The following is a 24,560-nucleotide window of genomic DNA, read 5'->3' as shown; positions in this document are numbered from 1 at the left end:
ACTTTGTATTTGGACTTTGGAGAGACATACAAGAAATATAATCCACAAGAAATCTTCTGTTTTCACATTGACTCATCCCATTAGTTTAACTATTTAGTGAAAAACGAAATGCAAGAATTCATTTGGTCTAAATATGGAAGACTTTACTTGTGGGCAAGAAAGGGTGTATCTTCTTCTTCAATATTTATTCGCATTGTATCAATTTATAAACATAATTTAAATGCTCAATCACAAACGCAAATCTTATTCAATTACATACTTCCCAACTACTCAATGTAAATGGTTGTTGAAAGTTATTCATAATTAATGTCGTTCTCAACAAACATGAAATAAGAGTGAATCACTGCATGTTATAAGTACGCTAAGGTTTCTTGTAAGGATGCATAATTTATGAGCACAAACAAAGACATTTGAAAATCCTCTTTGACTTTATTACTCTTTCGCATAGAATTAAAAAATCTAACGCCTACTAGTTACCAACTCAACATGTTCGTCAATAATAGTGGGTCGACATGACAGAACATATAACATATAAATTACCTTACACTAAATGACATGAAGGCAATGGAAATATCTTAAGACGATAATTTCTTGTGCTAATTATATTTTATTAAATATGCCAAACTTTAGCTCTTCCAAAGCAATTTTTATGCTTCTAACCTCATATTCTCTAAGGTGAAAGGTTGTGAGTTTTCGAGAAATCACTTCACTAAAATGGTGGTTGTGCATAGAATTCTAAATGTCCAATCTCCTTAGTGGACGGGTTTAAATCAATATGAGTGTTTATTTTGTTGAAATTTTCTGCATTATCCAATTCTCAACTTCATTCAGTGCCTTGCAGTTGTATAAAAGAAGAAGAAGAAGAAAAAAAAGCGCGAGTTCCATTGCCTTCATGTCATTCTCAAGATGGTAGTCGCAGAATTACTTCTATCGATGAGTTGCCTATCAAATTTAATGTCGAGCGTACAAATTTACACGACTTTAAATTACTACTATGCGCTTTTATCTTGACTACAAGGATACCTTGAACATTAATACACCCGGACACAAAATAGATTATAAGTTGATTTGGAATGATAGGATGTAAGTATAATGGTCTTAATAGTCTGAGACTTTTGAGGCTACCTTGTAAATAACCAAAATTTAAGGTCCGCCGAGGAGCCAAATAAAACATGACTTGTAGCAACAATCCCTACCAATTGAGAATTTTGACATTTGGGTCCCTAACTTTTCAGCCCCTGTTCCTACTATCTCACCCCACTGTAAAACATGATTTGTAGCCGCAGCCCCTTAAATTTAAGGCCATTGACATTTGGGTCCCTAACGATCAGCCCTCCATCCCCATGATACCTTGAACATTAATGCAAATTTTAGGTTGGTTTCCCAACGTACATATCTAAATGACAATAAATAAGTCAATCAAATAGACAAAACTATATATATATATATATATAAAGACCTTTATGTATATAATCATCTAAAAGAAAAAAAATGTTGGAAGAAGCCAAAACAGGTCAACAACCTATAGATTGATCTGTATACTGACAAAATATAGGTGAGATTTGGGGAAAAAAATGGAGAAAAGGACATTATTGTCTCTTCAACTTTTGGTTTTCTGTGGTGGGAGTGGGGAATGAGACTGATTTTAGTCTTTTCAGAAAATAATAAAATAAAAAAGGGATTAATCCTTCGTGTTTGTATTGCTTGTGAAAGAAATGGAAAAATTCCAAAACAGAGTTCTTAAGCAACTCAATGGTCCTTCTTCTCAATTGAGCACAATATGATTTGAACCATAACAAATATTGAAATGCAGAATGACATCAAAATTTATTGTGATTGTTTGGGTTTCATTGTAACTTATAGAAATTATAATGTGATATAAATGAGTAGTGAATAACTAAGTAGTAGTTGTGTATCGTCGAAGTATTCAGTTAAAATTACAATTTCATCTTGACTTTTAAATTATAGGAGATTATAATGATAAGCAAACATAGGTCATTAAACAAAATCTTTTAGACTTGGCATTGACTTGGAGTTTCATGCATCTAAAGAAACTTTTACTATGATCAATGTAGTTGTATGTAAACCCAAAGTAAAATAGCATTGAAAAAAAAAAAAGAAGAAGATGTTAAAACGGGCGGCCAGCTCGACATACGGATATTCAGAAGCAATTATTCAATCTGAAAATGATGGACCTCGTACCTAGCGCGACTATTAGTAGGTTTACGAGGTCAAACCAAATCAAATGAGTATTCAAGAAGAACAATATAGGAATATGATCTTTACTATATGAGCCTGAATCAAATAAGTCACAAGTGTAGAGGACAATTTGTTTACCTGATGTGCATGAGCATATCTATTTCAAAAGAAAAATGTTAAAACTGGTGGAAAAGCAAGATGTTCAACTATTTATTCCCAAACAATAGACGCGGATGATCTGGAATAACGTTCAATCAGGAGTAAGACCCGAGAAGCTTTCCTCTGAAGATGCCCGCCCTCATAAACACTGCGGCCAGTGAGTCGCATCAGAGATGACCTAGCGATTAATCCATAAACGTCGACCATGTCTTTTGACATAAAGACTTTTTCCATAAGGCCCAAAGCTTCTGCTTTTAGTGACTCTGATCCCCAGCTCAGTACGTCTATTACAGGTCCAATGGCATCGCTCTCGTGCAGGACATTGGCTCCTCTCTGAGGAGACTCTTCCGGAACCAAAGTCGAGAGTGTCTGAATTGCTTCGTAGGCTGTTGCATGGACTTTTCCCCGTAAAAGGCGAATCAAATCAGGCAGAGCATTGGCCTCCAACAGGCAAAATGTTGAACTCACACTACACGTACCCCCGTGAGCCTTACATATGGGTAATCGTGCTCTATAGATACACCAGCAACCAGGATCTTTGAACTCACAGCTGAGTTCTTGACTGCGCATGGAAAGATCGCCTATAAGAGCGGCTGCTCGGGCATTTGCTGTAATTGAATCAACTTTTAGAAGGTCTATGAGCAAAGGATAAGCCTCAAGTTCAACTACCATACGCTGAGACTTAAGATTTGTTGGATCCGTAAACCTGAAAAGTGCACTTAGAGCATTTTCCTTTGCTTCCATGGTCCCGGATCTTAGGATGTTTATGATTGCATTCAACCCTCCTAATTCAATTAATTTTTCAGTAAGTAATGTTTCGGATTTAGGAAGGTTGGCTAATAAACCAACTGCAGCCATTTGTACATCGTTTTTATCACAACTCTCAAGAAATCCAACTAAAGCTTCCAACCTTCTAGGCTTAAGAAGATATTCAACAACTCCCTCTGGTTCATGCTGAGAGAAGAGAAAAAGAAGATTGATTGCTAGTTCCCGTATTTCCTGGTTAGCATCATCAAGAAGGGGAAGAATTACAGAAACACCACTAGCAGAAAGAACAGCAGACTTAACAAGTCCGGCTTCCGATTGACAAATTCCGAGAAGGGATCGTAAGGCAGGTCTCCGCACAATGTCCCATCCGGAGAGATTTTCTTGAAAAGTAAGCAAGTGGGCAATGACAGGCTGTAATTCGAGTCGAGTTCCGGTTTCATTAACCAGAAATCTAATTCCATCACCACTCGAAGAAAGGTTAGCAAGAATTTCAGCACATTTGGCAGTAATAATTGTGACCATGTGAGATGAGAACAATAGCTTCAAAATGAGTGGGACACCACCAGCATCGGCAATAAGCTTTTTATTGCCGTGGAATGATGATAGTTTGACGAGTGCAGATAATGACAGTTCCTTTGATTCAATATTACCAGATGCCATTTCTAGCAGAGAAGGAATTATTCCTTTCTCACCAAGGAGCTTTATTTTCTCTTCGTCAAGTTCCAAGCCAACAAGTGCTTTCACCATCAACATTCTTGAAGATGATGATCCTGAAAAATACTAAAATTAAGTCGTGCACTAGAGATTTTTCATACAATGCAAAGAAGTATGCAAATCTAACTTATATGCATAAAATTATATAATGATAAAAGGATGTTAGACTTTCTCAGAACAGAAAATTCTTGGATTTTCACAATGAAATTTGTATCTAATTAGCCAGCCAAGTAGAGTTGATGCTATAAAACATATTATTTTATCAGAATTTTTTTAAGATTTACTAACCTTGAATGATTTTATCAGTTAAAGGTGTAAACCAGTTCACTTTAGCACCTTGAATAATGTTCTCATCCTCATCACAAAGCTTCATCAAGATTTCTTCAGATTTCTCAGCCAATGTCCTAATTGGACATTTGAGAAGGGAGACGAGAAAAGGGATTCCATTATCATGCTGAGATAAAATCCTGCAATAAGGCATGTTCCAACCCAATCTTTCCTGCAAAACTTCATATAGCAACTCGACAGCCGCCTTTGATATGGTTGAGTCCAAGCCTAAGCATGGAACAAGTTTCTGAATCCCTTGATTTTCGACGAATATATCCTATGTAATTTGGAGACAGAAATTAAATTTAATATAGCTCGCATAATTACAATATATAGAGAACAAGAAATCACATAAAATAAGAAGCTTGAAATTTGATTAACAGCAAGGATCAGCATGAGTTTATACATCCTAAAATAATAAAAACAGTGACTGTGAATCCATTTAAATACACATTTAAGAAATCTCATCAAAAGGCAAGCCATGGTTCTACATAAAGCATCATTTACTGATTCCCAGCGGAGGAAATTTGAAAGCTTAAAAACAAATAGAAAGGAATGAAAACAGACTGACCTTGTTTATAGCATGACCTTCTATAATATCCCTCAAGGTATTGAATAATTTTATCTTCACGTCTTCCTTAAGTGTGCTATCAAGCATAGTCACCATAACATCAGTAAGTCCTCCAATAGAAATCCAATCTTTGTTGATCGAGTTCTCTCTCATGAGCTCTTTCATTTGGTCAAGAGCCTCTTCAACAGATGAGTCCATCTTGAAATCCAGTTTTGCTTTGCAAGACCTAATTTTGAGACAATAGTTGAGTTCCCTCCACTCCTGGATTGACTGTCTCAGTTGAATGTTTGACCTGTACGAGGAATCTTCAAGAATTTTGCCCGTCTCTGGATCGTTTTTTTTCCCACTCTCGAACCAGTCTTCAAGAGCTGCTCTTTCACATGCAGTACCCGTGCAGAGGCTAACAGGATCGACCATAACAGTTCCAGTTATGCAACAAGTGAAAGCTTTAAATGGCTGGATGTATTCTTCTCTGGAGTCGTATCGCTCTATGACTTTGAGTCTCTGGAAATACTGGTTCCTAACTTCCTCATAATCTCGGGCGGCATCTGCTCGAGAGAGCAACTCGATGACCTGCTCTAAGAACAGAACTTCAGCTCTTTCTTTCCTGTTGGCAGCTTCTTCTTTTTCTCTTTTGAAGTTCTCTAGCTCTCGACTTATCTCTTTGACCTCGACTGGAACTCCAACCGCCCTAGCTATTTCCTCAAGCATGTCATTCGCAAACTCCTTGTCAAATGTTTGATCTGAAAGACCCTGATTTAACTTGTCAACAATTTCAAGTCTAGAATGCGATGCTTCAAATTCAGCCCTTTGCATCTCGGTTTGTAACCTGTTCACCTGGTCTGATATTCCCGATAAAACTTCTATATTCACAAGGGATAGAGCTGCCAAAGACTTTCCAATATCTCTTGTAACATCCTGTATTTCCTTGACAATGTGCCTACACTTAACTAGTAAGTAGAAACGTGCTCGATCTTTGTACTTCTCAACCAGGTTATTGGCTTTTTTGATATCACTTTCAAGAGATTCCAAAGCTTGCCTTGCAACTGGTGAATCATTCAACTGCTTCAACTGCAATTCTTTTAAGACGGGCTCAATGTCAAGAAGATGCTTTCCTAAAACCTTAAAACTCTCTTTTTCAAACACAACATCATTTGCAGCCTGGGCTGTTTTAATGATTTGGTTGGAAACTACAGCCAATATAGTTCCAATTGGTATCAGTTCTGCCATCACAGTAAATATGTACGAATCCTTATCCAAATCAGAAGGTGGGTTCTTTTCTTGATCAGTCGATAAAGCTCATGTTTCTTCTTTGTTCAATATATTTTCAGACCCTTTCGCGATATTGAACAAGACATCAAGGAAACCTATAGCAGAGAGAGCTTCAGTTTATGTTCATTCAAGAGATTTTTCGAGCAAAAGATTGGGAAAACAAAAACACAGCAATGGAAAACTATAAATCATCTCCATTACTAGAATCAAGGTAAGCAAATGTCTCAAACACTAAAGAAGTACACTATTATTATATACCCCTTTTAAACGACCATCTAGTTTTCAATTAATTTATACACATAATAAAAGTAACTCAAATGTAAGCCAAAGCAAATTTAACACAAATCGAATTAAATACATCTAATTAAAAAGCACCCATGTCAGAAATGAACAAAATAATATTAAAACAATACTAATAAATTTATGGCTTGTTTGGGTGGTGGCTTTGATGGGACAACATCAGCAAGAAAATGAAACTGAATTCTTACCCATTGTATTGTCCAGGAATGATCCCATTAGGGTGTTCCAAACATGTACCAAGTGTAAGTTATGGTTACCACAATATTGCTTTTCATTACAGATCCATGGCACAGAGAATATATCCAGAAAAAGAAGATGAGGAAATAATATACAGACAATATTAATATAGAAATAGAAATTCCCCAGCTAAAGACCAAATAAACTTATTTCTTCCCTCTTCAATGCAATCAAGAAAATTCAAGAAATCATAAACCAATAAAATTACAGAAAAACGGTCGGAATTTAAATGAATTAAATTTCATGAAAATCACCAGAATTGCCGTTTGATTACAGTAAAATTCATTCTGCACTTGTGAATCTTCCCTTCATTTTCTTTGAAGAAAATTCATATATATGGTGACCTATGCATATAATTTTAAATTTTGTGAGGTTTTTCCTGGAAATTTTTGCATGGGCAATCAAGCAGAGAAAGAAACAGAGTTTTTTATTTTTATTATGCTTATGCAATTTTCCGGGAAATGCTTTCTTGATTTTTTTAAAAATTTTTATTGCTATTTTCTCCTGAGAGTTGACTTGAGAGTTTATAGTTGACGACTTGAGACAGCAAGAAATTTCTTTGATAAAGTCCATGTGAAACTATTTTATTTTCCCCTGTCCACGTGATTTGGAAAGAGAGCTAGCAAGAAAAACAAAATGCACCATTTTTTTATTTTTTCTTTTTGAAGAATCAAAATGGAAAACAACCTTTTGGGAAGTGATAAGATTTATCTATCATATCCATCAAATCCGACTATTGCAATACGATGGATTCGAGATTGGCTGAATCCATTTGTACAGAAATGGACTTTACAGAATCAATACAGAAATCTCATAAGATAGATCCCATATGAATAAAATAATACCCAAAAAAAAAAAAAAAATCAACTCCTCGTGTCTTATCTGGAGGGGTCACATAACCCCTCCTTCTACATGAAGAAGTACTCTTTCAAGATTATGATAAAGAAAAAAAAAAAAGGAACAAAGTGTCTTACCCTCTAATATTCATTATTTATCATAGTACATTAACTTAGAAGACGAAAACTAAAAGACAACAAAAAAATACAAAAACTGGTGCAATACATATGCTTTTAGAACAATATTTAAATTGCAATTTGCGATTCCATAAAAGATCAAACTGGCAGACCCATAACTCACCTTATGAAAGAAAATCTCCAATTTTTCATTTACATAAAATTTACATGTAAGTTAGCTAGAAGTTATATCTTTGAAGATTCAGAGACCAAGCTTACGTTTGGAAGATATTTTAGGAAATTAAAAGTTAATTTTATTAATCAAAATCAAATTTTAATTTCGACCACACACTCAAAATTAATAATTATTATCCACATATTGCGTGATTTCCCATCACTATTTCTCTTAAAAAGTTATCCACTCTCGTGTGAAAATAAATAAATAAATAGAGAAGAAGAAAAGCAACATTATTTTACATTTCCATATTTTCTTCCAAAAAAATGGAATGTCTTTTACTTGATAAAGTTCAAAAGGTCGAAGATCGAATAGCCAGCTTGTCTATAAAACAACAAGCAGCAGCAGCAGCATCTAAACATTGTTTCCAAAAGCTTTAGTTCAACTACATGCATCATTTATCCCACTTGGTCTGCTATTTCTTTTCAAATGTGTCGTACTTAATGCAACAACAATCACAGTTGTAAGTACCTACTACGTTGCCACACACATCACGTTCGAGGGGCATAGCATGCACATGACAAGGTTCAATGCCCACATTTTGCTCGTCCCCTTAAGCACCACGCACACAAGCAACCACGATCCCAAGCTAACATAAGCCACAAGCTTTGAACTTTGGCCAAATTTTTAACCAACCGAGATTCTGCCATCGCACATTGACAAGAAGCCTGTATTGGCAAGGGAGCAAAACATGCCCCTAATTGCATCAATAAGACATGTCCAACCAACCAAGATTTTTATCGTGTTTAAGGTGATCCCAAGTGCGACAAACAAATTACTAATAACCAACCAACTACTACTAGAGGCATATGTCAAGTATTGGAGTGGACAGAGTTATAGTCAGCTTACTAAGTTATATCATAATTCAGATATAAGCCTCTTCCAGGAACAGAATGTCAATCTGCCAAGACCAAACAAAGCGTAAGACTCAACAAAAACTTTCTTCTTTCCCACTTTAAACAACAATCAATTCATTTAAGTAACATAATTTCACGAACATGTCAAAACAAACACTTACGAGAAATGTAATATTGAAAGAGATCCATCCATATTAAAGGGAGAAGAAATGGAAATCTCAACTTCAAAAGAAAAGGTTAAATTCTATAACCATTAATATCAGTAAAAGATATCATACAACTTCAATTTCATAATATAATGTTAGGGTTAAGAAAATCAAAGTTGCGGTCTTGAGACGTTACACAACAGAAAAACCCATTTCAGAATAGGAATATGAGATTTCACACATAAATTTCCGATCACACTAACAACCTTCTTGGTAGAGAGAATTGAATTGTAACATTTATTTCTTGAGCTTGCTAAATCACAACACATTTACCAAAAGAGATAGCAGACAACCAAATCCATGGAATACTTTTGTGCTTTTATTAACTGCTATTCTACCATAAGGCAAGATATAGATAAAAGGTATAAGCTTGCTGTTGAAAGGAAGAAAATTGTAACCTCAATTGTCTCATCTAAAAGTTTAAGCTAACCTCAACTGTCTCATCTAAAAGCTTAAACTATCAAAGATATACTTCAATATAACCCCTCAAGTGCAGGGTGAAATCATTTTTGTTTTCCATCAAATCCAGTCACAATTTTCCTATATGGCAGGCGGCAAGATTTGATTGCAGGATTTTACCCACTCTATTACCTTGTTGAATTACTTCATCTAAAAGCGGTCTTGATAACACATTTTTTCAGCTAGAACCCCATCAAACCTTATCTAGTGTACATCCACCCATTGTTCACCTTCCCATGGACCAAATTCCTACTGCCACATTTACTACACCAGACCTATTATGGCGTCAATAAGTATGAGTGCAATTACTATTCCACCAATCAACAGCTAATAAAGGCATGCAAGCAATTGGGTTGATAGTGACAGATTAGAAATTATATTCTAAAAAAAGTTGGTAAAAATATCATACATTTCATCTTAAAAATTTTAACAGTATTCTAGTGAACCATTGATACGAAAGAAGATAATCAAAGTGGCAAGCATGAAGTGCACAAAGCAGAAGAACACTTTGCAAGAAGACACCTAAATCTTTCTAATACACCAACCAAAATTATAAGTAGAGTGAACATTAATATCATTTTCTTTTCATTTCTATTTTACAGAAGAGACCAAGGGAGTAAAAGAAACATAACATTATATCATTACTCACAAAAAAGATGTACAGATAACATGGTTGTCACTGTACACTTCTGGAATGTTTAGTAGAGGTGATTGGATAGTAATGGACAGTAAGAAAGAAACTAAGCTAAAATTTATTGATTATACTATTTAGTCCTATCTACTTCTATTACTAAGTACAAAACATGCACTTTCAAGTTTTTCAAGGCCACAGCAATTACATCTCAAAGCTACATGCGTTACTTATGACCCAATGATAAAATTACTGTCTCTCTCTCTTGCGAGCTAATTCCCTTGCCATCTCCCTCATTTCCTCGGGTGACGGAGGCCGTGGTGCTTCAGGTGGGTATACAACATACTGACGCTGTACAATATAACAAAAACATAATTCACTTTAGAAGGCATATCAAAGAGATAAATTGTATTGTGTTTAATAAATCTAATTTATATCACGATCAAATTCCATATTAATAATATAAACTTGACACCTTCCTATGAGATATGCAGTATTCAAACATCCCAATTAGTGATACAATCTGCAAAGCCAAATTTGCTGCTAAACACTCGGACTAATTTTCCTATTTTAGTAATACAAGTTGTGCATTGATTGTTACATATTACTTTAAGTATTCGGAAGTGCTTCTTTCAATAAATACATATTTTAAAAATAATAATTACGCTACATGTATAGGGCTTTTGCCAAATAGTTTGACAAATTGCCAACAGGCACAATTTTATTGGATGTTGAACAAAAACAAAATTCAAACCAGCCAATCCAATACTGCCACCTCATTATCTGTAAAAATTCCTGTACATGTCATCTGTATAAGGAGCTTAATACTAAAAATAATTAACAGCCTCTTCATGTTTATAAGTACTCTAGATTGGATTCTTTAATAGATCTAGCAATGAAGGCGAAAAAGAATTCATCTAGCCGGCCGCAAATCAATTGGGAGAAAAGCTTAATTTGTAATTTTTTTCACTCATAAATATTTCAAACCTTATTAAATGTTCTCCCACATAGAAATTCTCTTACTATTATGTTTCTTCCCGTGATCCCAAAAAGAAAAGGGGCAATCGACTGACCTTATACAATCTCGATTCTGGAACAACTAAAAACTAAATACCTATCTTGTTTCTTTTATTGTCACCTTCACCATTCAATTTTTACAGTGTTTAATCTACATTCAACCAAAGAAAAATAAAAATGATAAAATGTTCAAACCAATTTAGCATTTGATCTTGTTCAATTTAATTCCAATTACACGATTGCCCGTACAATTAATCGCTTACATTCGCAAACTAAAAGGCACTTTGTCAAATTAACTTGAAAATATTCTCAACTATTTCCAGTATTATAAAATCAACAAATACAATATACTTACGTATATACATATACATAAACAAATAAGTTCTTACATTGTTGATGACTTTCTGCAGATTCCCGGTGTTATTGGCAAAGAAATACATGAGGCCAATTGGGACACTCACGTAAACTGCGAACTTTGCAATCTCCAAAATTTCCTTCGAAGTCCCCAGAGAAGTCATTTTTTGTTTATAATTTGCTTTTTCCTGTACGAATTGATTCGAAAAACCTCTGCAGAGGGCTATGAACAAAACCTATGGAAGAGGGGACGAACTCTTATGAGATACGTGGGAAGTTTTTGTCCAATCAAGCTGATGAATGGGCTGGGCCAGTTTATGTGAGATTAAAGGAATTTGACAAAAATGGCATGACATTGGTAGTATAATTATTTTCAGGGCAAGCTGTTCGTGTTTAAAAGTTATTCATTAATACATTTGTAGACATAAAAAATAAAATAAAATAAATGGACTTGATCGATTTAAATCACTAGTCCAATTAAATATTAAGTCTATTAAAATCCATAAAATTCAAGGACCCATTCCACATTTTAAATAAATAAATAAAATCATAATTACTCAATTATTCATTTTAATTAAATATAGTTGAGTATTACCAAATTTAGCATGGAAATTCCCCTATAAATAGGAGCAATGATCCATAAGATAACGAGAGGTGAAAGCTGAAGCAAGAAAGAAAGCAGAAAATACAATCACGAAGTGATGAAGAAATTTCAAGGCCGGAGAAAGAGAAGAAATCCTTTCAAACCTAAACTCGTTGAACCCTAAGAAGATTAAAATCTTCTTCGAATCACACAGGTTCACGCCAAGTCCAAGAAGATCAAAGTCTTCTTCAAATCAAATCAAATTCAAGTCCAAGTCCAAGTCTCAAGATTCAAATTCCGAACAAGTCAAGTCTCAACAAATCAAATTTTCAACAAATTCTCAAAAATAAGGTTCAAGCCACGTGGCCCTGCGTCTTCAAATTATCAAATCATTAATCAAAGGATTTTTACAATATTGCAATTATAAGAAGGTCAACATTATTTGTATTTCTCAAAATATAATTTGTAACGATTTCTGTATTTTAATACACGAAATTTCATCGTACAAATTTCTTGGCATTTTCGGTGGGACCTTCTTGTCCTCTCATCTTTTGATCTCAAAATCTTCAAGTTTTAACTACTACATCAGTAATGGCAGGCGAAAAGGCGAAACAAACTATGACTCATCTTGAAAAGACACTTGCCAAACTCTTCCACGCGACCAGGGCCCAAACAAAAACTGGTAAAACTCAACTGGCCACACCATTGAAGAAGTTCTCCAACAAAGGCAAAATGAAAATTGTCTTCAAGAAGCCAAACTCTTATTCAATAGAAAAACCATGAGTTTAGTGAAAAGTTCTTGTTCGAGCTCCATCTTCAATGACAGATATTTATCTGGATCCCCTCATACCACTTTTCAGCAAAAGTGGGAAGATGATGCCTTATCTGGAGAATCACTTGAGCCAATGATGGTCACAGAAGCGGCATCAGACTCAGATGATCGAATTCAACAAATGGCCTCAGCCATTAACAAAGTCGTTTGAAGATAAAGATGCACGGATTGCTGCATTCATACACAGGTTAGAGTCTCAAAATCCACCAGTTAAAGAAGATCGAGAAAATTCAGAATCTTCCAAGGCCAAAGAGTTAGAAGTCCAAGAGTGTCAACAAAGTAAGATATGCACGATCGGACAGTTGTTCAAAACGTGTTGCATGGCACCACTCAACTCTCCATTAGCGCTCTATCCATCCAACAACTTCAACATATGATTGCAGACACCATTCGTGCCCAGTATGGTGGTTCATTGCAATCTTCACTGGTGTATGCCAAGCCCTATAGTCATCAAATCGACGAAATAAAAATGCCACTCAGTTATCAACCTTCTAAATTTCAATGTTTTGATAGAAATGGCAATTCAAAGCAACATGTTGCTCATTTTATTGAGACGTGTAACAATGCAGGTACTTACAATGACACTATGGTGAAGCAGTTCATACGCTCCCTCAAAAGTTCTGCATTTGAATGGTACTTACCGGCAGGGTCAATTTATAGTTGGGATCAACTCGAATGAGAGTTCCTAACACGCTTCTATAGCACTCGACGAGCTGTCAGCCTTTCAGAACTTGCTCGAACAAAGAAAGGTAAAGAATAGCCTATTGTGGAGTACATTGAACGATGGAGGAACTTCTTGCTTAATTGCAAAGAACGAATAAGTGAAGCATCTTCCATCGACATGTGTGTACAAGGTATGTAATAGGGATTACTCTATAATTTCCAAGCAAATATGCCTCATTCATTTGAAGAATTGGCGACACGTGCTCATGATCTGGAGCTCCAAATTGCAAGACATGGGAGTTACTTATCAAGTGATCCATGTGACAAGAAAGATCCTAAGAAAGAGATAAAGAAGGATGCCAAGGCAAGTAAGTCCAAAGAAGCTATGACGATTTCAACTGTTCCTGCAAAGATAGCCTTCCAGGGGTCGAGCTTGAACTCAAAACTGAAGCCAAAGTTCAGACCTAACAAAGGATAAGTCCAAAGTAGAGGTCACGTGACTCTAAAGGAACTTGAAGGAAAGGAGTACCCATCCTCAGATTCAGAAGTTTCTAAAGTTCTGGATCAGCTCCTTGAGCAGAAGATAATTGAACTCCCAGTACCAAAAAGACCTGAGAAAGCTAGTAAGATCGATCATCCTAAATACTGTAAATTTCACAGGATCATTAGCCATGTAGTGGAAAAATGTTTTTGTCTTGAAAAAAGATCTTATTGTTCGTCTGGACAAAGAAAATAAGATCAAACTTGAAACTGGAGAAAATCCAACAGCCACCTGCTCGATGGTTTCGTTTGGATCATTTGATCCAATTCCTATTGCAGGGAGGAAACGAACATTTTCTGATGTACACAATGCCTGTAAAGTCTCGGTTAAAGAGTTTGGACCTCAACTTCTGGAAGGAGCCATCCCATTGAAGTTTGAGATAGACAGAAAAATCACTATCAGTTACATCTATTTGGGGATGGATAGATCAAATGCACCCAATCGTCCAACCTTTTATGAAATTATGACAGGTGACTTGGATGTTTGGAATTCTTACTCAAAATCTGAAGACGAGATCGATGACGGCTAGTCCACCTTCATAAAAAAGAAAGAGAAATACTGAATGTCAAACAAAACGGGTAAAATATTACCTTCTACACCTCTTGCAGGAACAGAGATGGGGGAATTGGGTACAAAAATTCAACCCAATAAAGAGGAAACATTATAAGAAGATCAGAGGACATGGACCTTTGTGAAAAGACGTCGCCGAATGGCTCCACACTTCCTAAGTTCTGGTATTTATGATAAGAAATCAAGACCAAGAAACGACCAAAGAAGAAGGTCTAAAGCCAAATCAAGAGGATTCACTAAATCGAGAGGGGTAAAAGTTACTTCAAGCATTCTTCCAAACTGCCGACCTTGGGTGATTATTTTTCCAAGGGTTTCTTTGACAATAAATGTTTTACCTTCAAGGTCATCAATGTGGAGAAGAAAAATGAGATGAAAAATGCATCCGGACAGATTTCAAAATAGAAGAAAACTATCTTACGGCTCAATAATATTCCTGCCAATACGAGTCTAGCAGAGTCTTTTAGTCTTCCTTTCGATGATCGAATAGCTTTGGTCGCAATGTTAATCAATCTAGAAGAATACGAAGGTGAAGTTTTAGAACATATTGGATCCACAACTCATCAAAACTGTATGGCCGTCATAACATTCAACGATGAAGATTTATAGCTGGGTTCTCGTCCACATAATAGGCCACTGTATGTTAGCAGTTATATTCGAGGATACAAGATAAATCGCATAATGATTGATTGTAGATCTACTGTGAATATTATGCCGGTCAAAATAATGAAGAATGTTGGAATTAATGTTGGTAATCTGTCCAGAAGCAAAATTATGATTCAAGGATTTAGTCAGAAAGGTCAGTGAGCTATTAGCATGATTCGCTTGAAGCTGTAAATAGGAGAGTTAATCTCCTCAGCTATCTTTCATGTCATTGGTGCTAAAATATCATACGAGTTACTCCTTAGACGTTTTTTGCCACATGAAACTAGAGTGGTACCTTCCAATTGACACCAATGTTTCAAATATAGCCGAGATGGAGAAGTTAAATCGTGGTAGCTAAGTTTAAATCATTCCCTGAAGAAGAATCCCATTTTGCTGATGCCAAACTTTACATGGAAGATGAAGAGTGTAATTCTGCAGGGTTGACCATGTCTGGATTTAAAATCAAAGAAGATGCAAATGATCAAGATACGTCTAGTGCTACTCAATCTCATCAACTGATCAAATGCAAGTCAAAATTTACATCCAAAGGATTCTCTAAAGGCAAAAAATCTCAAATAGAATCAACCGATATTGAGATATTGAGAAAGGAGTTAACTCTTCCAATACCTAGTATTCCTAAATTGCTTCTGCCCTATCAACTCATGGCAGTCCGAGAGAAATGTAAACCCACATTAGAGGCTTCGACATCTATTCGAGACATTATCAAAGCTTTGTATTTCTAGCTCGTCCAAACGAGAAGAAACTATTGAATCAAAATAGACTTTCAAAGGATGTTACAATTTTTAAGTCAAAAAGTTGTTTGAAAATACGTGGTTTGGAAAAGGAGAGCCTCGAAAATTAGGTGATCTTGATGCTGTCCTTTCAGGAGGGCGTGTCCTTTCTAATTCTGATGGAGCCTTAGTGTCCAGACCCATGTATGATTTTGGATATGATCCTAATCCACCGAGGAAGATTAAGGTCAAGAAGGTTTCCTCAAACCCCATCTTGGTTCAAATTTATGAAGTTGTAGAAGAGAAATCAGAATAGTCCAGACCTTCAATGTTCAATCGAATTAAAAATGAGAATGTCAGAGTTTCGGTGTTTAGAAGTTTGAAAGGAGATCCCTCCCCAGTGGTCAACATAAAAGGTAAAGTCTCTGTCTTCCAACAAGTAAGTTAAAATTCTTCTTCTTCTACCCAAATTGATAGGAATGCACAAGCTCCCCATATGTCATTACAAAGACAATCTTCATTTTCTCGACTTAGGATTAAAACTTCTGATCTAAGTCTGAAACCATAACGGTCAAGAAGAAGACGAAGACATCAAAAAGTTCGTCCGTCTATACATGGTAATGAAGATAAGGAAGAAGTCTCTGTCAATGACATATTTAAAAGTTATGTTGCAACTGATGAGCCTGAACCAGCCCCACCTACCTTTGAAGAAGGGGGACAAGCTACTGTAGATGACTTGAAACAATTGAACTTGGGGACCAAAGAAAACCCGATACCAGTATTTGTAAGTGCCCTCCTCAGTCAAAAAGAGGAATCCGAGTACTTTAGTTTGTTTTAGGAATACAAAGACGTGTTTGCGTGGTCTTACAAGGAAATACCAGGGTTAGACCCTAAGGTTGCAGTACATCATCCTACAGTAAGACATGGAGTTCGACCAGTCAAGCAACCTCAAAGAAGATTTCGACCAGAATTGATCTCTCAAATTGAAGTGAAAGTCAACAAACTTATTGAAACTGGATTCATACGCGAAATAAAATACCCGACATGGATCGCAAACATTGTCCCTGTAAAAAAGAAGAACGGGCAATTAAGAATTGGCGTTGACTTTCGAGATCTGAATCAAGCATGTCAGAAAGATGATTTTCCACTTTCGATGATAGAGTTGATGGTGGATGCAACTACCGGGTATGATTTTCCACTTTCATGGACGAATTTTCTGGATACAACCATATATGAATGAACCCAAAAGATGAGGAGCTTAAATCATTTCGTACCCCTAAAGGCATATATTGTTACAAGTTATGCCTTTTGGATAAAAAAATGCGAGGGTAACCTATCAGCGGGCAATGAAAAGATTTTAGATGACATGCTGATAAGAACGTAGAATGTTATGTGGATGATCTTGTTGTTAAAACAGAGAGACGTGATGATCATTTACAAGATTTACACCATGTTTTCAAAAGGTTTCGAAGACATCAACTGAAAATGAATCCATTGAAATGTGCATTAGGTTTCACCTCTGGAAAATTTCTCGGCTTCATTGTTCGACACTAGGGCATTGAAATAGATCGATCAAAAATTGATGCCATAATCAATATGCCAGAGCCAAGAAATGTACGTAAGTTGAACAGTCTTTAAGGGAAACTTGCATACATTCGAAGATTTATCTCTAACCTTGCCAGACGATGTCATCCATTCAACAAATTGGTGAAGAAAGATGTACAATTTGAATGGGACAACGCTTGTCAAAATGCTTTCCAACGCATTAAGCAATATTTATCTCGTCCACCAGTTATCACAGCTCCAGTCCCAGGGAAGCCACTGACTCTTTATGTTGCAGCATAAGAATATTCTCTAGGAGCACTTCTTGTCCAAGTCAACGATGAAGGAAAAGAGAATGCACTCTATTACTTGAGCCGGACACTGGTAGGCGCTAAAATGAAGTATTCACCTATTGAAAAAATATGTCTTGCATTAATCTTCGTAGCTAAAAAGTTGGGACATTATATGCTATCATACACAATCAATCTTGTTTCGAAGATTGATCCATTGAAGTACATAATGTTTAGGTTAATTCTTTTTTGAAGGATTGGAAAATGGGCACTATTGTTGTCTGAGTTCGATATCAAATTCATTCCACAAAAGGTCATTAAAGGACAAGCTTTAGCAGATTTCCTGGCTGACCACCCAATTCCAGCGGAATGGAAACTTCAAGAAGATCTTCTCGTTGTGGAAGTCCTATTCACCAAAGTCATACCATCTTGGAGGCTATACTTCGACAGGGCAGCCCGAAGCTATGGTTCCAGAGCCGGAGTAGTCTTTACCACTCCCTATAATCTTGTCATGCCCTACTCTTTTGCCTTAACAGAGAAATGTTCAAACAATGTGGTGGAATATCAAGCCCTCATCCTTGGCTTAAAAGCAGCGTTAGATATGGATATCTACCAGCTGGAAGCCTTTGGAGATTCAAAATTGATAATCAACCAACTTTTAGCTAAGTATGAAGTCCGTAATTTGGACCTGAAGCCATATCATGAATATGCATCAATGTTTATGAGACGATTTGATTCGATAAAAATCAAATTCGTCCCTAGAAGTGAAAATAGGTATGCTGATGTCTTAGCTAATTTGGCTGCTGTTTTAGCTAAGTCAGATGTAGACTTCTCTTACTCCATATCAATTGTTCAAAGATGGGTGCTTTCGTCATTGCTACCCAGTATTTTGGAAGAAAATAATAGTATCGAAGTAGTCGAAGATGAGGAAAGAGAAGTTTGGAGACAGCTGATAATCGATTTCCTTCAACATCAAAAGATACCAGATAATCTACAGCGAAAAACTGAAATCAAGAGGCGTGCCTCTCGCTTTATCATTTATAAGGGAACACTTTATCTACAATCATTTGATGGAATTTTCCTTCGATACCTAAGTAATGATGAAACAACATATGTTGTGGAAGAAGCTCACTCTGGAATTTGTGGTGCCCATCAGTCTGGACCCAAACTCCATTTTCAAATAAAGAGGATGGGATATTACTGGCTAACTATGACACAAGACTCCATGGATTATGCAAGAAAATATGAAGCTTGCTAAGTTCATGCGAATTTCATCTATCAATCTTCGGAACCATTACACCCAACAGTAGTTTCATGGCCTTTTAACGCATGGGTTCTTGATGTAATTGGACCTATAACTCCAAAGTTTTCAGCAGGGCATGCATACATCTTCATCGGGACCAACTACTTCTCTAAGTGGGCCGAAGTCATACCATTGAAGGAAGTAAATAAAGAAAATGCTACAGATTTCATTCATATCCAAATCATTTATTGATATGATGTCCCACAGTATATCATAACTGATAATGGAAAACCATTTTTCAATAGTCACATAAACAATTTATGTGCAAAGTTTGGGTTCAAACAGTACAACTTGTCCATGTACAATGTGGCAGCTAACGAATTAGCAGAGGCGTTCAACAAAACGATATGCAGTCTGCTAAAAAATGTTATCTCCAAGTCAAAAAGAGAATGGCATAAAAAAATTGGTGAAGTCTTACGGGCTTATCGGACCCCAACACAAGTCATTCCTTACGCCTTAGTATATGGGGTGGAAGCTGTATTTCCTTTGGCATGTCAAATTCCGTCATTTCGAATTGTCATCCAAGAGGGTTTGACAACTGAAGAAAATGCTCGTCTTCGATTGGAAGAGCTAGAAGTTTTGGATGAGAACATGTTAGAAGCACAAATGACCAGGAGTGCTTTCAAGCTCGAATGACGAAGTCCTTCAACAAAAAAGTGCACCAAGATCATTTCAAATTGGAGATTTGGTACTTTCCGTGTGCAGGCCAATCATAATTAGAAGAGAAATAGGGGACAAGTCCAATCTAAATGAGATGGTCCACTTATTATTACTCATACATTCACTAACGAAGCATACAAGATTGTTGACAAAAATGGATCGCAAATCGGACCTATTAACGGAAAATTTTTAAAGTGTTTTTACGCATGAAATTTTTTCTTTTAAATTTTTCATTGTAAAAAGGATGAAAATTTGTGTTCTTGTAATGAACTACGTTCAACTTGATCCCGTTTGGGTACGTGGGTAGCTTAAATAAATTATAAATTCAAGTTCATTCATAACTAATAAATTCATTCAATCTGTTTACCACTTGCTGTAATAAAAAAAACAAGAAACATGAAAAAGAAAAGTTCATCCAAATAAAAAATAGCAAGTCAAAATTCATAAAATATGGTCTTAAAAAAAAGATCAGAAATTCTTGACTTAATCAGGATCACTCATAGGAAACTATCTTCAAGGTCTTCTTTTTCTGGTTAATGGATGCTATGTTAGTGACATCTCTTGTCTGTGTTTCTTCCAATGCTGCCTTCTTAGTTCCAATCATATAGTTTTGTTCATGCAGGGCTTAAAGTTCATCACAGAGTCTATCTAGCTCAAAGGTTAGCTAAATAATTTTGCCTTCCAGCGAATAACACGTGAAATCCTTTACTTCCAGCTGAATATTAAAAGTTTCAATTGCTCGGCCTTTTCTTCAACGATTAGACAATCCAAGTGTTGCTTTCTTTCAAATAAGTAAAAGTCAGCTTCTTTCACAAACACATCCATGTGCTTCATCGAAGGCATTGAGTTTGCGTAGAATGAGTTAGTAATCACGTTTTGAAGAATTAAATTATTTTCATCCCACCAAGATCAAATGTTGGAGAATCCATACTTCAAGACGTCCTTAAAACACTTTTGAAAGTAATTAGTCATGGCTTCTTGTAGAGCAACCTTCAGATAAGGAGACTCTTGGGTAATTCTAGGCGGAGGACCACATATGAAAGAACAGACTGGTGCAACCAGATGATTATTTGTCTGTGAAAGCAGGATCCTGACTAAAGTCAACGAAGATAGGACGACAAAGACTCATTGATTGATCTCTAAAATGTTAGTTCTCACAGTCCCTGAATTCATTTCATTTTTAGTATTAAAATTATCCATGATAAGTGCCGAAGTATCTCCATTGATGGTGTTCGGATATTTGCAAGAAGGGTCATAAGAATCATGAATACCATCTAATCCTTGAAGTGCATCGATTTGCCCGTCATTCTCGCCAGTCTGATCTTGCAAAAATTTTGGATTCATGGAGAAATTTAGTTCTTCAGGGATGCTCGAAAAATCTGCAAAAATGAAGTATGATTTAATTAAAAAAATGTAAAAGAAAAAAAAAGAGTGCAACAAACAAAAACAGGGAACATACCTACATTTCGTGTCCGAGGCGACATGTCTAAAAATCCATCGTCTGATGGTGTGTTCGAGAGGCTGATGTTAATGTGAGAAGTTCTAATTTCACCTTTTGAATGACTCGGAATAGCTTGAAGCGTCCTCGGTTCTACCGTTCATTTAATTTTGTATATTCGAGAAAGATGAGCCTGAAATCAAAGATAATGACATGAAATCAAATACAAGCAATATGTTAATAAAAAAAAGGGAAAAAAAGAACTATACCTGATCTCTAGAACTTTCATCTTCTGGAGTCAAAGTCTTTCACGGTGCTTGTGATGCTCGATCTCCAGGAATACTATGATCTGGAATCAAAATCGCTTTTGACACCTTTTCAGGAGGCTCAGAGGTGGCAACAATCTTTGCTGAGAAAATTATAATTTTAATTCTCTTAATACCTCTTTCACGTTGTTGGTTTAGATCCCTCTTTCAAGAAGCCTCTTCAGGAGCAACATTTGGAGGGTTTAACCCTCTAGCTGTAATCCTGTTTGGAGTCGGGTCAAGAACAAAGTCATGGCTCTCACTAGAAAATAAGACTTGTATCTGGACCCTGGTCAAGAGTGGCAACACTTCACTATTTCACCAAGCCTGGTATTCAACATCAATGTTTTGATGTATATCCTCACATACTCTGGAATATGAAATACAGACCCACTTTTCGTCCGAGTCAATGACAACCAAACCCGATACATGTTGCCTACACTGGGGACAATGTTTAACTTTCTTGGTGACCCAGGAAGTTTCTGTCTAAAGCCAAATTATTTCGCAAACCTGTGAGGATTATATGTCTCAAAAATGAAAGGTGAATTTTCTCGACGGTAAGAAGCAAATCCAAATCGAATACTCATCATAAATTCTGAAGTATCTACAGACCTCGGTTGGTCATCCATACGTACATCAGGATGAGACGATGTGGGTAAGGGATTCCAGCAAAAGTCATCGGTGTCCATCGTTCCACAGATAAGTTTTCGACAATCAACAACATTTTCTCCTAAGACAGGAAAGCATTCAGAGTGCTAGCATATCTTTGAATTATAGGGTGAGAATAACTCTTGTCCACATGAGCATAAACACCTCAAACAAAGTAAGTTGCCGCCCAAGCATAAAGAAAATGTCCTAGAAATGAATGTAAAATTCAAGGTCTGGGTTTGTCTGATAGTTAGATGTTCGTGTAAGTCCTCTATAAATGCTCGATAATATGGGTGGAACCAAGCTATAAGTGTACCATCTTGCCATCCTAGAAGATGCTTTAAAAGGTTCAACACTTATACATTCGTCCCCAGATGGGAGAATGAAACGACAAAGCCATAGGGAGAGGTAAGCTGTTATCTCCAATTCCTCTTCTTCTTTCATAGATAGAGATACTGATAAATTGCTCCAATGACGTCGATCCCTACGAGTAATGTCTCTCGGCTTGTCTACCACCAAGGGCCTCCGTATTTCCTTCGATGCTCTTTGATGACGCCTCTTGAATAGATTTAAATTCATAGCATTCTTATAATTTTTGTGTTGTCGAAGATTCTGGACAAAACCGTTCTCGTGAAACCAAAAATTAATCCATTGTTCATGAGTAACCCGGTTAGATTCATTTGCATGGGCAATCAATGTGAAAACATTAAAGAGGTACAGACAAAACTTGGGAAGATGATCTATCAACTCTAAAAGGCTTGGGACTACTTCTTCATAGTAATGACCCATGATCGAAAGTCCACTTATCTCGCAAATGTCCCAAAGAAAAATGCCATATTCACCATTGGCAGTCATAAAGGTGTTGGCTTTAGACACCAAACCTCACAAAGAGCTCTATAAATAGAGTTTGGACGATAGTAATCTTTTGTAGCAGAACTGATTGCAAAAGCTAACTCAGTAAGATTCATCTTGAGTAGAAGTTTTTAGACCCATAAAAGTCACTCCCAAAATTTTGGAAGAAAAGAAATCTCTCATCGACTAACCAGTGCGCTTCACCATCATATTTCTTTATTATCAATCCTCTCACAAATTACAGCCTTTGGGATGCACTCCATGCTCTAGAAATGATGAGACGAAGGACACAGAAAGGAAAGATGACTGCTAGAGTGGTTGGACTTGTTGGTATCTAAATCCTCGTGAAATTCACTAATGTTGAGCATATGCAATTCTGACAATGGCTCCAGAAGATCAGGAGAAGGATCCGTCGTTGGCTTACGGATACTAAATTTAAGTTCACTTCGTACGCTAGTCTGGGGTTGGTACTTCACATCAGTATCTTTGAAAAGCATATAACTTTAGCCTTGATTTTTAAGCTCAACAATTTCGTGTATATCAGAGTATGTTTTATCATTAGAACTTGTTCCAACAAAGCCTGCAAAAAAAAAAAAAAGGCTCAGCTAAAAAAAAGTAGGGAGAGGTAAATCTCTTAAATTGGTTTGTCGTCTAAAATCACGAGTCTCCCAAATATGTAAGCAACCTCTACGAAAAGTGTCTTGGATAATTGAAGGAACAATTCTTTGGTTCTCAACATAAAATGTCTTGGACAGTTGAAGGAACATGTCCTCAGTTCTTGGACAGTTGAAGGAACAAGTCCTTGTTCCTCAACACAGAGTGTCTTAAACAGTTGAAGGAACAGGTCCTTTGTCCTTAACACAAAGTGCCTTGGACGGTCGAAGGAACATGTCATTGGTCCTCAACACAAAGTGTCTTGAACCGTTGAAGGAATAGGTCATTGGTCCTTAACACAATGTGCCTTGGACGATAGAAGGAGACAATCTTTGATCCTTAACACAAAGTGTCTTGGACGATCAAAAGAACAGGTCCTTGGTCTCAAACATGAAGTACCTTGGACGGTCAAAGGAATATGTTCTTGGTCCTCAACACAAAGTGCCTTGGATAGTCGAAGGAACAGGTCCTTGATCCTCAACACAAAATGTTTTGGAAGGTCGAAGGAGCAAGTCCTTGGTGCCCAACAAAAGTGCATTGAATGATGAAAAGTGACAGTCATTAGTCTTCAATGTGGATGAATGTTTGCAATTTTAAGTTTAGTCATAAACATATATTTCCTGAATTTATAGAATAATTGTAACATAATTTTTTTTTTAACCTTTACACGAAAAAAATTTTGAACCTCAAAATTCTTGATTCGTTCCAAAATAGTGAATCCCTGAAAAAAATGTTAGTTTCAACTTTGTTAAAACAAAAATACAAACAACAAAAATAATAATAATAACAAGAATCAACAAAAAAAAAGTGATCAAAATAAAAAGAGAATAAAAAAATAAAAATAAATAAAAAAGAAAGAAAGAAACAGAGCAAGAAATTGAAAGAGCAAGAAAGAAAAAATAAAAAATAAAAAGGGGAAGCAGAAACAAAAAAAAAAACCAAAAAAAAGAAAAAAAAGAAAAGAAAAGAAAAGAGAAAGCATGAAAAGTTACATGTAACTTAAAAAATTTAAAAAAAAAAAAAAAAAAAAAAAAAGAAAAAAAAAAA

General features: G+C 36.1%; 2 protein-coding genes across 3 annotated transcripts; both read right to left on the bottom strand.

Annotated features, from left to right (window-relative positions):
• Positions 1 to 2,266: 2,266 nt before the first annotated feature.
• On the bottom strand, positions 2,267 to 7,097 carry LOC111383579 (U-box domain-containing protein 43-like). Of its 2 annotated transcripts, none has more exons than XM_023007692.1 (4): positions 6,802 to 7,097; positions 4,739 to 6,105; positions 4,129 to 4,444; positions 2,267 to 3,896 (listed from the first exon to the last, which is right to left on the bottom strand). In XM_023007692.1, the coding sequence occupies exons 2-4, from the start codon at positions 5,966 to 5,968 to the stop codon at positions 2,410 to 2,412; spliced, it is 3,033 nt and encodes a 1,010-aa protein (XP_022863460.1). In that variant the 5' UTR covers positions 5,969 to 6,105; positions 6,802 to 7,097; the 3' UTR covers positions 2,267 to 2,409. The 2 variants fall into 2 exon arrangements, with proteins under 2 accessions (XP_022863460.1, XP_022863461.1); XM_023007693.1 differs by lacking the exon at positions 6,802 to 7,097 and adding an exon at positions 6,499 to 6,760.
• A 2,777-nt stretch (positions 7,098 to 9,874) lies between these two features.
• LOC111383597 lies at positions 9,875 to 11,520 on the bottom strand. The gene is made up of 2 exons (XM_023007712.1): positions 11,295 to 11,520; positions 9,875 to 10,239 (listed from the first exon to the last, which is right to left on the bottom strand). The coding sequence occupies exons 1-2, from the start codon at positions 11,421 to 11,423 to the stop codon at positions 10,138 to 10,140; spliced, it is 231 nt and encodes a 76-aa protein (XP_022863480.1). The 5' UTR covers positions 11,424 to 11,520; the 3' UTR covers positions 9,875 to 10,137.
• Positions 11,521 to 24,560: the final 13,040 nt, after the last annotated feature.

The sequence above is a fragment of the Olea europaea genome, unplaced genomic scaffold, assembly GCF_002742605.1.
Source record: "Olea europaea var. sylvestris unplaced genomic scaffold, O_europaea_v1 scaffold272, whole genome shotgun sequence".
Lineage (NCBI taxonomy): Eukaryota > Viridiplantae > Streptophyta > Magnoliopsida > Lamiales > Oleaceae > Olea > Olea europaea.
The sequence above is the reverse complement of the archived record's forward strand: the minus strand, read 5'-3'. Positions and strand labels throughout refer to the sequence as shown.

Bases quoted from the DNA above. Each gene is read 5' to 3' on its own strand.
- LOC111383597 (XM_023007712.1), bottom strand. From the start codon at position 11,423: ATGACTTCTCTGGGGACTTCGAAGGAAATTTTGGAGATTGCAAAGTTC. The intron at 10,240-11,294 runs GTAAGAACTTAT...TATATTGTACAG, and splicing joins TGCAGAAAGTCATCAACAAT to CGTCAGTATGTTGTATACCC.
- LOC111383579 (XM_023007692.1), bottom strand. From the start codon at position 5,968: ATGGCAGAACTGATACCAATTGGAACTATATTGGCTGTAGTTTCCAAC. The intron at 4,445-4,738 runs GTCAGTCTGTTT...CAAATTACATAG, and splicing joins AAGGTCATGCTATAAACAAG to GATATATTCGTCGAAAATCA. The intron at 3,897-4,128 runs GTTAGTAAATCT...AGTATTTTTCAG, and splicing joins AACTGATAAAATCATTCAAG to GATCATCATCTTCAAGAATG.